General features: G+C 42.8%; 1 protein-coding gene across 3 annotated transcripts in view; it reads right to left on the reverse strand.

Annotated features, from left to right (window-relative positions):
• Positions 1-577: 577 nt before the first annotated feature.
• Positions 578-17,884, reverse strand: part of chchd3a (coiled-coil-helix-coiled-coil-helix domain containing 3a) — a 65,272-nt gene continuing 47,965 nt past the window's right edge. For 2 of the 3 annotated variants that reach the window (XM_071201779.1, XM_034074919.2), the window contains 4 exons: positions 16,969-17,039; positions 4,312-4,447; positions 4,040-4,080; positions 578-1,201 (listed from right to left, as the gene is read on the reverse strand). In XM_071201779.1, coding sequence (XP_071057880.1) covers positions 1,192-1,201; positions 4,040-4,080; positions 4,312-4,447; positions 16,969-17,039 — 258 coding nt within the window. In that variant the 3' untranslated portion in view covers positions 578-1,191. The remainder of the gene's footprint in view (positions 1,202-4,039; positions 4,081-4,311; positions 4,448-16,968; positions 17,040-17,884) is intronic. The other variant, XM_034074922.2, reaches the window with a different exon arrangement.

Below are 17,884 nucleotides of genomic sequence, written 5' to 3' on the forward strand. Positions count from 1 at the left end.
ACACACACACACACACACACACACACACACACACACACACACACACACACACACACACACACACACACACACACAATGAAGTGTAGATGGCTGCATTGCTACCCCACCCGTACATACATAATTTAAATCTCAACACACACAGTGCAGACAGCGTAGAGTACCCGTCTCCTCCAAGGCAGCATTAGCCTGGGAAAGTGAGAAGAAACGCAATCTAGTAATAAAGAAGACAGAGAAAGAAGTACATAGGTAGAAGGAATGAGGGACAGCGAGGGGACGAGGAGGAGATAGAGATCCCTGCGTTTTCACTGAAAGGCTGCAGCACACCAAGGATTCATACTAAATCACAACATGCAAAGAGAAAGGGAGCAAAACAGAAAGAAAGATAGATTACGAGCAGAACATCTGGGACAGATATTTCCCCCCCCGCTGCAGTCCCCCTCTCCTGGGCTCATTCACAAAATGTCGGCTGCGCATCCATCAAAGACGTACAATGCTTGCTGTAATTAGCATAAAACACACTCGCACGCGGGAGAGACAGAGCCAGCTGAATATTTATGGAGAAACAGTTCAACAACAGTTACTGCATAGTTTCATCTTTTATTACTTCTGATCAGACATCGTCACAAGTGTTGGTCTGGATGAACGCTCAACATGCTGATGGTTACATTATTAACATTACATGAAGAAGAAACAGATGTGCAGAAGTGTGGGGGGAAGTGCAATAGGAGCAGGAAAACAATGAATTGTGGACAACAACATAGACATTTATTATTATTTCCTATCAGTGCTGAAGTGGGAGGGGATGGTTTGAGGTGGTTTGCTTTCTTGTGATTGTTCCGGTTCATTTTTACAGTCCTTCCAGCGGGAATAGCTCAGTCGCTGCTGTTTCTACTAAATGGAAGACAGTGTCAGTGCCTTCATACTTACTCACAGGAGAGATAGACAGAAGGTAAGAGAGGGGTAAGTGTCTATTTCTCTATCAGGGTGCTGTGTTCGGTGCCTGTGGTCTGGTTCGGTTCGGTTCGGTTCGGTTCTCCACAGGGTTTTTGAGGGTGGGTGTCTTGGTGCTGACTCATACCTCACTCCCTCCACTCCGGTTTGGTCTGTTTGACAGTCGGTCGATAATCAGTAATCCCACACAATAAACTCTTCATTGCTTTCTGTGTCTCTCTCCGTCTTAGCCCCCTGTTCTTAACTTGTTCTGCAGAGGAAAACAGAAAGAAAAGTGCATTAGAGAGACATCAAAAAACATTTTAATAGACAAACCAACCAAGAGAAGGATATTATGTCCCACTGGAGACACAATACGGAGAGAGGGAGGCTTGAGAGTGCAGTAAAAGGGTGGAGGATTGAGTGAGTTGGAGAAGTGGAGAAAAGACCCGAGGGCAGTGGATTCCATGTTAGCGATAAGTGCAGCCACAAATCCCCAGCACTCCCTGTCAATAACCATTTGAACTGGCCTATTGCAGCTGGGGCCACTGCATGAAAAGTGCCCGAGAGGAAACTCTGGGGAAGAAAGAAAAGAAGGACCCGGAACAAGGGACATGAGGAAGAGAGTAACCTGGACAGGAAGTGAGAAAGAGAAATGTCTTCTTCCTTACCGACCAACTTAATAGTGGCATGAGATAAATAACGTTTCATTTCTGTTTATTTAGTGCACTAATGATCTGCCCACACTCCACCGTAAAAAGCTAGACTGTGAAGATATGAGTAATTCCAGTTTAAAGGAAATGGGCCTTATTTGTTATCTTTTCTATTTATCTACAATGTCAAAGGGCTGAGAATGGGGAACACAATTACATCAGATAACTTTAATATGGTTTGTCTTCTGAGCTTAGGGATGATCGGAACTACTCTTCTGTACAATACAGAACTGTTATGCTTGTTTACAACAGACACTTTTCACACTCTTTTACGTGTGACTCACCTAGACTAACCTTATTGTGTGTTTCTTATTGCAATATCAACATGTTGACTGACTAACTGTTTAAAATAAAAGTAAACGGACAAATTCAATCAGTACATTTGATATACTTTATCAAGAGTGATTATGATTGAAAATAATGAATGCCTTGGAGTTATATGCAGTTGTGGCAGCCAGGTATTTTTCCACTTTGATCCTTTTGCAAGCACCACGCCCTCTGAAACCCCAAACAGGGCTCTCGTGGGCCCTGAGAGAGTAAAAAGGAGATGGAAGGGTCAGTCTAAAAAATGAAGTGGAGAAGGAAAAGATAGGGAGCAGGGGGCAGTCATGCGGCGAGAATATGGAATGAGGAGGCGAGCAGTGGATGAGAGATTGTCTTCCATGATAAACTCTTATTCACAGAGCGAGAGAGAAAGAGAGACTTTATCTGTCCTTCCACTGCCTCTTGCTCACTGTATGCTATCTGGACCTGTTAAGTGCTGAATGCATTAGAAATGTGACTGGGGCTGATGGGATGGAGGGTTGGACGGAGGCAGTGAAGGAGGGACAGTGACCGGGCAAAGAGGGCACTGAAAGAGAGCGAGTGGGTGTAAATGTTATCACTGACCGGAGATAAGAGCGCTAATTATCAGTGGCAAAGGCTGGGGGGTGACCACGCCTGTCTTTGGATGACTTTAGTTCAGGGTTCAATATAAAAAAAACTAAGATTTAGGGATTTGGGTTTGTATCCCCAACTAGATGCAATCTTTGACATCTCCATCTTTACCCACGGTGAAGCAGCTTTTAGTGGAATTTAAGATTTGAAGAGGAAGGACGAAGAAGGTGAAAGAGATTTTTCTGAAAAACTGGATGAGCTATGTTATCAAGAGTCTTTGACAAAAAGGAGAGGAGATAAGACGTTTTTTTGAGGCCACGTTTGGATCTTGTGACCTTCAGAGGTCAAAGTCACGTCCTTTGACATTTGTTCTCAGAGCAGCTTCCTGCTGGGCTCTGATAAAGCTGTGTAAACATCCTAATCACCAACCACCATCAGCTACTATCCATTCCTACTTAATTCCTTCCCCCTGTTTTGTCAGCTTTGTAACTCTGCATAATATTCCTTTAAATCCTTATCATAGAACTCTTATTTTTCTGCAGCTAATGACGTTAAAAGCAAGTCTTACACAGATAAGCGCAGACGAACAGGAGTGCGCTGTGATTGCCTCGGGGTGATAAACACAAGCGGATTAACATATCGTCGCAGGCTTGCTTCCAAACAATTTACAAGATCATAACCGCATCCGGACTGCGAACGCACCCTTGCTGAATCTTGACGAGGCTACAGGTAGTCTGTGTTGCACGCACACGCACACACATCCACAAAATGAATAAAACATTGTGTAATTTACATGATGTATAGCTTAAAAATCCCCTTGCATCTTACTTTCAGATCTAATACTAATACCCACGAGAGTGAGGGATAGACAAAAAAAACAACTCAGTTTTCCTCATTTCACAATGCAATTGTAAAAAAAATCTAATAGAAAAGCTCTATGAATGTAAATTGAGCCTTTTGGGGGCAAAGCGATGTTACATATTGCAAAGTGAGGGAGGGGGAATCAAGTTAATATCAACCTGAGTGACATTACTATTACCATACAGTGTGTGGCCGTGGGAGACGGAGGGCGGGAAAATATTTGCACTTGGCAATGAACGGAGAGAGGACAATGGTATCCAACTAGCAGACGCTACTCCCTTGGTCTTATTACATTAAAACACACACAGAGACAGTCAGGGGAACGCCTGTGTCAGCAGGTATCATGGAATACACCAGAAGGTTTAAAGTGGCTATTTAGAGTGAGCTTTATTCAGGCGCCAGTCGCCCAGCGGAAATGATATTCTCCTGTCTAAAAGCCAGGAGCCAGTACATGTAAATGGATGCTAGCGTGTATGTGTGTATTACAATAATTAATTTAGACATTTAAAAAGGGAATGGCTTCTCAACTGTAGCTACCACACACATCTATGGGCCCAATGACGTATGGTGTAACTAACACGCACATGGGGCTCCTTTGTAATACACACATCGATTCAACTGAAAGCTACACCAAAGGATCAGGAGGCGCTACAACTTACATATCATCTGTCCATGAGGGTGCATGTACATCCTTGTCATTCTTATCAGACAGAAAAAAACATGTTAATTTGGAGGGGTTTATAACTATAACGTTGTATGTATTTTCCTCACGTGCAAAGTACAGTCGCACAGAAAGACACGCTCATTTATCTAACAAGCATGCAACACACAACAAAACATGCATATGGAAAAGATGCTAGCTCAGTGTATGAAATGATGTTTACATGAGATAAGACCTACAACAAATGAGATTAGTTCAGTAAACACGCACCTGTTTAGTGTTGTTGACACACTGGAGATAAAGGGTTGCTATGTTGGAGCAGTTGAGGGTTTTCCCGACGTTTTCCTTGTAGCACGCCAGGATCTGGCCCTGCAGGTCTGCACACACAGGGTACGTCTCATAGCGCCTGCGGGGGGGGGGGGGGGGGGGGAGAAATAGTGTGAAAACAGGGAACATATGGTGTTAAAATTGAGGGCAGGGTGCTGTGCAAAAAAAAGTGTGATGGGTGAAGGTGAAGGGGAAGGATAAAAGCGTAAGAAAGGGCAGAGATAAATGTGTGAGTTAGAGTCAAACGTGGACTTGAAATGAAGGGATATGTGTAAGGATGGGCAATTCAGAAAGATTGACAGAATATGTATGAGCTATAGAAATAAAAAAAGAAGAAGAGGATTACAGACATATCATGGGCTTGGTGGATGGTCATTTATCTCAAGAGAGTCCATGCCCTAAAAAGGAGGTTGATCTGCGCTGCATGAAACACAAACTAACTCTGCAAATCAATGCATAATGCAGGGCAAACAACAAAGGGCATCGGTTTATTCTCAACATGCAACAACCCTTAGTTGCTACAAAGTGCAGATGATAATGATGATGAGGTTGAAATGACCGGAAAGCTAAGTATACACTCCTTTAAATTAGTCTCTGTTCTTATGTCTTACTGCTAAGACACGCTTTAAAAAGGCCTCACGGACAAGAGTATTGATCTGGCTAGTAGTACATCCATCCATTGATTCAGAAAGGCTGCCTGAAAGAGTGAACCAGTTAGAGACTGCATTGCTGTCACCTTGGAGTGGTCTAAATGGCAAATTAAATCTTTCAGCTTCCACAAGGAGGTTGTTGTTGGATATTGTGAATGCTAATATGTCTGCTTACAAGCCACACATCACTAGCTTAGCACGCCCAGGTCTGTCCTTGAGGTCTGTTACAGCTTCAGTGCTGCCGTCTTAGCTGATCCAGCTGCTGGCCCTTCTAATGGGAAATGCAACGCTAAACTTCAGCGCATTTAAATGGGACTCGTATGTTATATCTATGCAATAGTTGGATCCTTTATCTAATCTAAGTAGTGGGATGTACCACCAGCGCTGGTGCCCACCCCAGTGCTAACTGCTTTTGTCCGTCTCTTCCCACACCCCATAAAAATCCATAATGACGACACATGTGCATGCTAGGGCTATTATGCTAATGGCAGTGTCATCGTTTTGTTCACACCAGTGCTCAGGACACTCCGTCTGCCTCACTAAACGGAGCGCATGGGTGTGAAAGAGAAAGGGAATTTGCCCGTCAGCAACTCCGGAGATCTCAAAGGAATATTGGGGGTGAATCCGAGCCCCTGTAGTCAGAATCAGATGTTTGATTTGCCCCCTGGAGTGAGAAATTACCCTCCCGTTGGATACAAAGCAGGAGATTGGTAGCATGGGTCATTACCCAGGGTGCAATGCAGCAGGAAGCGGGTGCAGTGTGTGCATGTGTACATATGTGCATCAGCACATGGTCATATTTGTTAAGGGGGCCGGAAAAATCGATAGTCCTTGTAAATCCATGTTAGTGGCAAATTGGATGTGCTCTCCATATTTTCAACTGTAATGTGATGAATCAATATACCTCATCATTCCCCATCAAAAACAAGGCTCAGAGGCAAACAGAGGAACACATATTATATCTGGAGCTAGTAAGGAACACTTCAAAAGATAGAAATGGTTAATTGGGACACACTCTTGTTGGCTTTTTGCTTCGACGAGGAGATCAATATCAGTCTTCTAAATGTGAAGCTACATCAGCTTAGTTTAGTCTCAGACTGGGACCAATGTGATCCTTAAGGTCGCTGGTAGACCAATTTGCTCACCTATCGACAGAGCCATATACATGTAAGGCTTCTCTAAATATGTTGTGGTTGTACAGTAACTACTTTGCTTACTGTAGAGACATTAGAGTGATATCCGTCTTCTCATCTAACCCTCAGTAAGAAAGTGAAAAAGCATATTTCCCCAAAAGTTCTTTGATTCCTCTTTATGTCTCATCCCTTTGAGCGCAGACTGGAACATACCGCTGTTGGGCGCGTGGATAAGGTTCTGCATGTGCTGATCCATTGGGGAGAAATTCAGTCATTTGCTAGGAGGCATGACAAGGCCATTGCTCTGCGTCGGGGTATTGAACGATGACAGCAGTGCTAGCAGAAATCGCTGCCATCCTATTCCTATGGATCCTGGCGCTCATTTATTACACCGCCTATGGGCATCTACAGGGACGAGCGGAGCCACATACACCCACTAATTACTTTCTTAAGCGTTCGCGTTAATACCAGGTGCATCCTGCTGATACAAACCGCAGTGTTTATCACCAGTAATGGCCTCAGAGAGAGAGAGAGAGAAAAGAGGACAGAGGAAGGGAGAGAGAAAGAGGGTGAGGGGGGGTGATAGAAAGAGCATTTCTTGATGAGGAAGAAGACGGTGGTACTTCTATTTGTGCTTGCTCTCTGCCGGGAGACACTGGTTGAGTTTATCATGGAGACAATAACACTGTCACATACACTCTGTGGCGGCACGCTGCATCCTCCATCATCCATCATTAAGATTAACATTAAGTTCCTGCAGTCAACCACAACCACAGAGCTGCGGGGGAATGACTGCAGCCCCCCCCCTCAGTTTTACATTAGGTGCCCTCATATCATTAACTATAGTGTGAAGGCTGTAGTGCTATGCAGCAGGGTGAGCAGATGCAAACACGACATGCATGTCATTTCAGGTTATAAACCACAGCCACTACAACATGACCCCTTCATTCATGCAATGTACCAGTGTTTTGTTTTTCAAATCAGTTATCAAGCCGTAGTTATCGAAATACAAATAAGATAAAGACTCAGTTTTAGGCAATCTGGTATTTTTGGTACAATGTGCACACACAATACCTTCTTACATAAGATGAACCTAGTGTACAGAATAGCAAGTCAGGGCAATATACATATCAATAACTGAATACACATCGGATTCTTCTACTGTGGGAATCACAGTGTGTGCTTAATAAATAAAGTCAAACACATCAATCATCCAGTTCCTGTAACCTGAGGAGTAAGGCGTTCATAAACATCAAGACTGTATCACTCCAGAAGCAAAACCAATTTTTTTTTTTATAGCTATATTTAAATGATTTATAGGAAATGAAAAAGAAAGCTGGAGGCATTTTGACATTTTTTCCAGCCCTGGTTTGGTCTTAAGTTCCGGTGAACACGTTGTGATGTATTTGAGTCTGTTATTGGGAGAGAAGGACTCAATGATCACAGAGAAAAGGCTGAAAAACAGAATCATATTGCGGCAGAGCTCATTTCTTTCTTATTTCCTGACCCCTGCGATTAATCTCATGACCCAACATAGGGATGTAAGCCCTGCTGGCGATGCTCCCGCTGCGTATAGATTATTGTACAGCTTTAAAGATGCAGCCATTGCCAATCAATTCCTCCACACTTTGTCTCTCCCATTCTACCATCTCTATCTTCCCTATATTCCCTCCCTTATCCCCAAGAGGTTCATGGGATATTTAATAAAACTGCATGTAGCGGGAGACACTGAAACAAATAGAGACATCCAGCCAGATATAACTGGTTATTATTTCCCCTATATGTGTATGTGTGTGTGTGTGTGTGTGTGTGTGTGTGTGTGTGTGTGTGTGTGTGTGTGTGTGTGTGTGTGTGTGTGTGTGTGTGTGTGTGTGTGTGTGTGTGTGTGTGTTGCACCCCAGAGACAGTCAATATAAACAGTCATATAGGGGTCTCGCCTCGTGCCATCAGTAGAAGTAAAGACCTCTATAACAACACCTTATGAACCCCACCCCCACCACACACATATACACATCCCTATTGCTTTGATCCGCTGATAGGAATGAAATGGCGGTTGCTTTAGATATGTACTTTACAGGTACTCTGCGACATAAATAACAAAGGGAAGGAAGGGAGACAACAAGAAGGAGAAGAAAAAGGACAGGGAGGCAGATATGAGTAAGACTGTATATTTTATATTTAGATGTCATTTAATATGCTATTCCTTGCACACGTATCCTACTTTTAAATGTGGTTAGCTGTCATTTTGCCCTTGTTTATATGATAAACAGTCTTTCACTGTCAACATGTGTATATTTGACTTTTTAGTTCCATTTTATTTTCCATTTTGAGATGTTTGTATTTTATGTTAATGTTTGTTTATGTTCTACTCTTTACTTTCACATTATGTGCAATGCCTTCTACATCAATAAAGAAAATATGATCTTATCTTAAGACAGAGAGGTGTGTTTGTGAGAAAGGCAGCAGAAAAAAAGAGCGATGTCGGAGAAGCAGACGAAGAGCCTCTGCGAAACACTCTCTAGGCACTCTGCTCACTTCCTTTGTGAAGTTCTCCTTAAGGAGGGAACAGGAAACGAGGTTGAGGAGGGGCAGAAATGATATGAGAGGGTGAACGTGTCCCATTTAACATGTAATAAGGCAGAACAGATTACCTGCTCACTCCCTCTCACTGTCTCCCTCCCTCCTCAAGGTGTCCCTATATCATTTAATACAATCCCTTCTTTCAAGCCCCCCCCCCCTCTGCACGACTCAGCACATTTCCATATTCCGATAGCTTTATGGCTAAAGCTCCGTTTGTCAAAGAACGTATTGACTGCAAGTTGGGGGACGACTGTACTGAGATCGATGTTGGGATTTTCATACAATATGCATGTGTTCTGCCAATAAACTGGGCAAGGAACAGTGTCAGTACATTCTTCACACTAACCTATATTGACCATCTGCTGTGACAATGTAGAGCTAGTGCAGTGAAATGACATTCATAGATCTCCGTTAGGGGAAAACATGCTTCAATAGTTGAACAAAGTGTGAGGCACATCTGGAAACATGTACGCTCATCGGTCATAATTTGAGGTGCATTATAAATCCGAACAAAGACACGCAGGCATGCCGACAAACAGACTATGTCCATTCCCTGGATAGCAACTGTCCTTACAAAAGGAAATATTTAATGTCTCCAGAGAATTGTGTAAAACTTTTCAATCCAACTGCAAGTTTCAGTATTTTTCTTCATAACATATTGGCATGGCAAGCACTGGATGGGCAATAATACATAGGCTTTAGCTACATCCAGCTACATTTACATAGTATAAACAAACTGAGTGTGCTTTTACAGTGTAACTCCATAAAACCTTTTTCATTCAACGAGGGGGCAGCTTGGAGGAATTCTTCATACAAACTGCTCCAGAATAAGTAAACAAGATTACCCGCTCCACCCGTGTAAAACCTGACAGTCTTTGATACTTGGTGTTTTGTTTATTACCAAATAAATATGTAGATTCAATACATTTCTCTACCTTCTCAACATTACTCAAAATGTTTTCAAAGATGTATTGAATGAATCTTTAACAATAAATACAAAATGTATGCAACAGAGTTGTTGCAGCGGATTCTGGAAAGTTTCTGCTTTTCTCTTTAAACATTTTTTTTCAAGCACTCCTAAACCAGAAGCCATTTGGTGAGCTGCTACAGGACCTTACTAATGGAATTCTCATTCTATTATGATTTAAAAGCCCTTGCCAACATAGGTAGCCATTTTATGGTCTGATTTGGTCATATTTCACACATGTTGCCAGTATTTAACACACACACACACACACTAATGCCTCGGGGTTCCGGTGGGCATGTAAACAAATGCATAATGCTGCGCTATACCTTGTGGCCTCGCCCAGTTGCATAGCGACACTTATTGTTTAGGTGTCTTTTAATAAGTAGGTAGTCCTATCATTAGCAAGAACTAGCGATCTGATCGATATGGACATAAACACGAGTGAAGTCTAATCTGACGGGAGAGAGAGATCAGCTGCTGCTGACGAGTCGACACGCAGCTCTGCATGATCACATGCAGCGGTGAGCGGATAAAACACACACCAGGTTAGAATATCACACGTAGCTATTTTAATTACCTCTCAAACTACCTAAACTAGTTATAGATATGTTTAGTTTCACTGTCGGGACACACACACACACACACACACACACACACACACACACACACACACACACACACACACACACACACACACAACACACACACACACACACCACACACACACACAGCACACACACACACCACACACACACACACAACACACACACACACACACAACACACACACACACACACACACACACACCACACACACACACAGCACACACACACAACACACACACACACACACACACACCACACAACACACATCACACACACACACACACACACACCACACACACACACACACACACACACACACACACACACAGTATGGCCTTTACCCTCGCTCCCACCAGATTTGAGTTCCCAATCACCATGTTCTCTATGTATCATCATTTGGGTCCACTTAGGGGTTTAATAGGGTTAAGGGGTGGGTGCCGGTTACGCCCTTAAAAAAGCCCTCATGTTCTCTCTAGTTAAGGCAGGCGTCAGTACCGAGGGGGGTAAATAAATACAAATGATCCAGTTAAGGAGAAAAATGACACACATTTCGCTCACGCTGCTTTTTAAAAGCAGACCTAAGTGACCCCCTGCAGTGAAATCCATCAGCATGGGTAAGAGATTGAATGAGGGAGAAAGGGAGAGAGAGAAAGGGAATGAAAGAGAGAGAATCAAGACAAGCATCTGGGATAAAAGAATGCAAAAGAATGGAGGGAGAGAGTGTGAGCAGAAAGCGAGGGAGGCAAAACAAGACTATAACAAAGATGGGAGTGAGCGAGAGAGAATTAAAGACAGAAAACACTGTCCGTAAGTGAGGGAGACAAAGAAGGATGAGTGTGTTAGAGAGTGTGTGTCCTTTCTGACCACTCTAATACAAGGGACTGGTGGCTTTACGCAGAGGAGGACGAACAAGATTATTCACAAACACATGCTGGTAAAAGATGATTCAGCGATTCTAATTCGTCAAAGACATCTTTAAAAAGAACGTTCATCCAAAACAGAGACTGGCACTGCTTTGTGATCGGTAAACATGAAGTGCTGTCACTTTCTTCCTGTTCCATCACTCCGGCCACTGTGCTTTTCACTTTATGAAAAATCCCTGAAGAATACAAAAAAAAGGAATGAAAGTTGTGAGTGGTTTAACCAACCATTTCCAATGCTCTAAAGTCACTGAATCAGCCACTAAAAGGTGTGTGTGTGTGTGTGTGTGTGTGTGTGTGTGTGTGTGTGTGTGTGTGCCCACACAGGGGGCTAGGATTGCGTGTGCTTTTTGCAGCCAGCACAGTGAAGCTCTTAAGGCCGATAGAAGAGCTTTTAAAGCAGTTATTGACTTATGTCTCTTCAGCTGACCACCATCGTGTCCCTGCACCTGCGTTGCCTAGCTACAGAATTAAGGTTCGCCCTCACCTGACAGAGGGGTCAACGCGCTCCTCAGTCTTGCCTGCCTCACAGACTGGAGTGCTTTGCAAAAACGTTCCTTCTAAATTAATCTCCGTCATTTTTTAATAATTAATAAAAAGTTAATTAAACATCAATAAATCACTTCATTAATTTTGGGACATTTATTGGCTTAAACAAAAAGAAGCACTGCCAAGACAATGGAATTGCTTTACACTTTATTTAGATATTAAGGCAGTAGGGTGGAAGCCTTCTGGATTTCCCCCAGCGTATGTATCCCCTTCAGTAATGTGACAGATAAAACAAATGCAACAGTCGTGCAATGCTTCTTTGCAGGAACTTGTGTTGGATTGCATTAGGTTGCACAGGACTTACAGGTTTTGTGTAAATGTCTTTTTTGCAAGAAGCAATGGTTTGTACAACATTTAAATAAATGTGTGCATTTCTTTCTGCTATAGGAACCAAGTTGTGAACTCAGTGGAGACTAGGTGTAATGCATCACTGTCGATGTGTTGGAGTTATCTTTATTACATGCTCATGTGTTGTAGGCCATGCTACTGAGTTAATCATTGCATTTGTTTAAAGACATTTGTACCATGAATGCACACGTGTCGGTTTGCAGCATGTTATCTAGCATAGGGTCCTGTATCATGTGACTATATAAGGTCAGAAAGAATAGTGTTGCGAACCAAAGTATAGGAATTCCTTTAGAGAATACATGTTTGAAATATGCAGCATTTTCTACTCAACCAGCAGCATTCACTCCTAAGGTGGTGGCAACATTGTGAAATGTATTAAAGCAGATACAATAAAGTGATTAATAATGTGTATGGTTATAAGGGGTCTAAAGAGGAATGAGTGGGATCTACTTTCTCCCACATGCTACGGAGGAGAAAACAGACAGGTGTCGTCTCTTGACCCTGAGCTGAAGGAAAACAACGAGCCATTCAACAAGTTTTGCTCCACGCCTCCTCATTCCACTGCATGAGCGGTGAGATGAAACTGTGTGGCTGCTGTTATTGTCAACTGGATAAAATAAAAAAAAGATGTATTCAAAAGAACTACAAAATAAACAACAGACAAAGGGAGTGAGTGTGTCGCCTGCGGGAGGAGAGGAGTGACAGTGAAGTGACAGACTAAAATGAGATGTTATTCTCTATGGCCCACTCTATAGGCGGGAACTAAACAACGCTCAGCTTGGACACACACACACATGCACTCTCAGTCACAAATAGAAAAGCATGAAAACACACTCTTTTATGATCGTATCACAAATGCCACCATCAAGGCTGAGAGCTAAGAGGAATCCAACTTTGTGTGACCTAAGAAGGGAGACATAGAGATGATGGTCTCAATCCTTCAGTATTACACATTCACAGATATACGATGTCCCGGTTTCTTCCCCATCCTGCAGGGACCATGAACCAACAGGGACCATGAACCAACAGGGACCAGCTTCAACAAAGAAGCCCAAAGCCCCACCAAAGGTCAACACTGACAGGAGCTTTCGGACCACTTTTATTTCATTCCCCATCCCATCTTTTCGCATAATCTCACATCCATCATGTTCCTCCATGCCTGTCAGTTTGCATTTCAAACTAAAGCCCCACTGGGTCACTGTAGCCCATGGAGACCCGCACACATTCGCAGCAAATATCGACATGCATATGTGACCTGGCTCTAATGCATTCATCCTCACACACACATATGCGCTTTTACATACATGTGGTGCAGCAAAGGTCACACATGCAGTGTTGGGCAGTGTGATAATGCATCAGACTTGGATAAACAACTGGTGGTGAAGGTGGCAGGATATAAATCAGCTGCAGGGAGAGATAGCCTCCTTTCCACAGGCAACTATTATCTACAGTCAGTGTCACAAGTGAATACAAAGCTTTGTTCTTAAGTGTCTGTATGTCTAACACTATATAGGATCACATTATCTGTTATATGGTGTGTATTTCTACATATATGTGGAAGAGCTGTTCACCAAATGGTAAGTGTGTTGTTGAAAGCCCTGCAGTTTATGATCCATGGTTACTATGTCGTTTTTACAATGTGTGCAGAATTTGGTAATATTAATCTCAGACGATATTGTTAGTGTCCATCATGTTGTGGGGTAAAAAACATTGAAAATGATAAAAATGTTCAGTTTGTCATGGCACTAATAAGTTTATGAAGCATTATGTATACAATTATTTTGTAATGTTTTCTTACATTAGTATTCATCATACGGCTATTGTGTGTTTGTGAGTAGAGGTAATGATGTCACAGTGATGCAGCTGCGTTCTGGTTGGGAGAGCGCCATCATTCTCAGAAAACTCTGACGGGAATACTGCAGCAAAACGTCAGGGGACCACACACACACACACACACACACACACACAACACACACACACACACACACACCACACAACACACACACACACACACACACACACCACACACACGACACACACACACACACACACACACACACATACACACACACACACACACACACACACACACACACACACACACACACACATCACACACCACACACACACACCACCACACACACACACACACACACACACACACACACACCACACATCACACACACACACATCACACACACACACAACACACACACACACACACACACACACACACACACACACACACACACACACACACACACACACACCTCCCTCGAGTACCTATCCCTCACACTTTAAATTATTTATTTTAACATCACCAGGGGAAATGCCCAAACAGCAATGCATGGAACATATAGCACACTGGCTAGTGGCTACCTGCTGAAGCCTATTTGTTAAAACTTTTGTGTATCACCGAAGTTAACCAAAGAGGCACTACTATTGCTGATACCATGAAACCTCAGTGTAATTTAACTGAATTATTTTTTTCCACTTTTCTTTTCAGGTCCTGAGTAATGAGTTCCCATGTTGAATATTACGGGGCATCAACCCAAAAAGCCACCATAAGATCAGTAGGTGACGTTATCTAGACACATTCACTCTTCCTAAATGTCGTCCAGTCGAGAGACCTGATTTTCCTGACATGGATGTCACAAAGAAATAACAGTTTGGCCTTATGGAATTCCAAACTGATCTGACTTTATATTGTAAACACAAACCACCCAGCAGCCCTAATTAAAACTTCCAAAAGTACATATACATAACCCCTGACAGGCAGCCCCTCTGGTCCCACACATCATCTCCACTACACTAAACCGTAGCCTAATATCAGCCTTAACACTAATCAATCTCTGGAGTACTATCAGTCTCTTTACAGACGCACTGACGTGAGCTGGAGCAGAGAAATTAAGACATTCTAATAAGAAAGATGTCATCTCCCATACTTTATAACATCCTAACATTAACATATCAAATGGTAATTCTATCAAGTATGGATAAGGCTTTTCATTTTTTGTATCTCTTTTTCTTTTTCTCTCTGGGGGACATTTTCAACTTTAAGGAAATCAAAAGCCTGTGTGAGACAAAATAGTTTCTGTTATTATTCAACAGAGAAGACAGATAGCGTCTTATCTCTGTAGGGTCTCAGAGAGAGAGAGAGAGAGAGAGAGAGAGGGGGGAAGAGAGAGCTTTGAGGAAAGGCACATGCATTATGTTCACAACAGATGAGTGCATCCAAACATACACCATCACACATGAACTCCCACATGTAAACAAAGATGGGGCAAACACGCCCTGTTAAATCCAATTAACCATCCGCTCTGAGCCCCTCAATGCATCCCTGCTCCTGTCTTGTAACACCAGACCTTCCCGCCATTTCATTAACACACACACACACACACACACACACACACACACACACACACACACACACACACACACACACACACACACACACACACACACACACACACACACACACACACACACACACACACACACACACACACACACCTTCATTAACACACACACACACACACACACACACACACACACACACCACACACACACACACACACACACACACACACACACACACACACACACACACACACACACACACACACACACACACACTACCCTGAATTGTAATTCGGTCACAGCCCTGCTAATGCACCTTCTATAATCCAATCAGCCAATCACTGCCCTTCATGCAAAGGCCTGTGTCACATGACTACCCGCACGTTAGCTCAACGTTTGCTGGCAGTTAGCACTGTCATTTTGCGCTAATGTTATTCCAGTTTTTCTTTAATGTGATTTGGGAAGTCTCAGCTTCGGCTTCCACGAGTCTAGCGCTAAACCCCTGGTGGTCTAGGCTAATCAGTTTCCAGCATTTCAGAGGGAGACAATGATCCCGGTGTTAGCGCTGGCTAATGACAAGCTAACACAATTAGCCTTGCCTCCCTGGAGGAGAGCTCAGAGCCAGGGCCCATCTTGCCCCACCTCCTGCCGTCTCTTCATCCACTTTTCCTACATTACTATGGAGCCTAATGGCCTCCTATTAAGGAGACAGATGGAACACGGATGGAGAGGGATTCCGCATCCTCTTAGGTTACACATATGTGTCGGAGATGTGCTACACCCATGACTGCTTGGTTGCCTATTACCTCTGTTAATAACTACAATGAAGTACCCATTCCTTTTACGGAAAGGTGTGTCTACTCCATGTGCTTCCAATAATAGTGAGTGTAGCACTATCAGAGTCAGGATCATACATTCCCTCATGGTGCTGTAATGCAATTTGAATCAAAATACATCATTACAATTATTAGATTGCAAGTGGTAGGTCTTTTCTATTACAGCAAATGAGTCAAACCTATTTTAAAGCCAATGTAAGTTTTATTTTCTGCAGCACAAAGGTTATCTTATGCTCGTGTCTTAATGTGGTTTAAACTGGTTTCATAATGCTGTTTGACCCATGTCTAGTTGAACATCAGAATTAATAATATTCTTCTAACACAGAAACATTAAAAGGGCACGAGAACCACCCCGTCAGCTATTATTAACATGCGATCAGCCTTATCAGCGGACACCATCATCAACATCAGCTAATGGGCCGTGCTAATGCGATCCTGATTGAAAGACATAGGTTAGTGGCTAGCATAATTCAATACTGTATTACTATTCCACATGGACTTCTTATCTTCTATGCCAGGAAAAAATGGGATTTTTGGCAAAATAAATAAGATAAGGAAAGCAACAATCAGAGTTCTATTTTTGGCAGTAAATGAAAAACTGTTGCGAGTTAAAACCCTTGATCTACTTTGGATTGACAGTGTTTAAACTCACCTGAACTTGGAATTCACTTGGTCGGCAGCTTTATGGTAGTTCTCTGTGGTGACCTTGTAGAACTGAGCACTCTGCAGAGACACACAAAGAAAGCCAGGGAGTGAGATAAATGCATAAAACAGTGATTGCAATCTCCCATATAAAAAAGCCTATTTATTTCCATCTTCCCTGCTCTCAAGTGAAAAGCTATGTATGCAAAAGGAAACATTTCAGCGAAGTGATGCATCGTGAAAGTTCTGTCTTCAGTGCAGCCGAGCCTGCACAGCCCTGCCTCATCCACCACCACTCAAACTCCATTACATCTTAGTGGAGAGGGAACATGTCTATTACCAGTTTGCCTTGTGTCCACAAATGGAAGCTAACTTGGTCTACAGGTTGAGAGTGGGCAGTATATGCTTGGATGTATGAAATCGGACTGTGCATCTGTGTGTTTGTGCTTATCCTCTCTCAAACGACTGCTGTAATAACAGGCAGCAATCCTATAAGGTCAGAGGGTCGCTAGTCAACAGCGTACAGACTACCAGCCATAAGTCTCCAGCGACCCATAGCAAATTAACTCGTAGCTGGACCCCTCAACCTGAATCACCTCTTCAAACACCGCCATATAACATAGCTCATACACCATTTATACTACTCAAGAAGATCTGGTTTGTCAGCCCTCAGTGGCTGTTATGCACATTTATGATCAAATGGTGAGAGGTGGTAAAGTGTGATGGATGGCTTGACAGAACGTCCTATGAGGTTTCGATCCCGGGGGAAAAAAACATGCAATGTCTACCAATGCCTTTCTGTCAGGTACTCAACTTAAATGATAGTAATACCTCCATTAATACCTTCACTTAAAAAGTTCACTTCACACAAGCAGAACAATATTTTCTTTACATATTTGATGGTTAAGAGGTTTTATGCCATTACC

Source organism: Pseudochaenichthys georgianus, chromosome 23 (assembly GCF_902827115.2).
Source record: "Pseudochaenichthys georgianus chromosome 23, fPseGeo1.2, whole genome shotgun sequence".
NCBI classification, from domain to species: Eukaryota; Metazoa; Chordata; class Actinopteri; order Perciformes; family Channichthyidae; genus Pseudochaenichthys; species Pseudochaenichthys georgianus.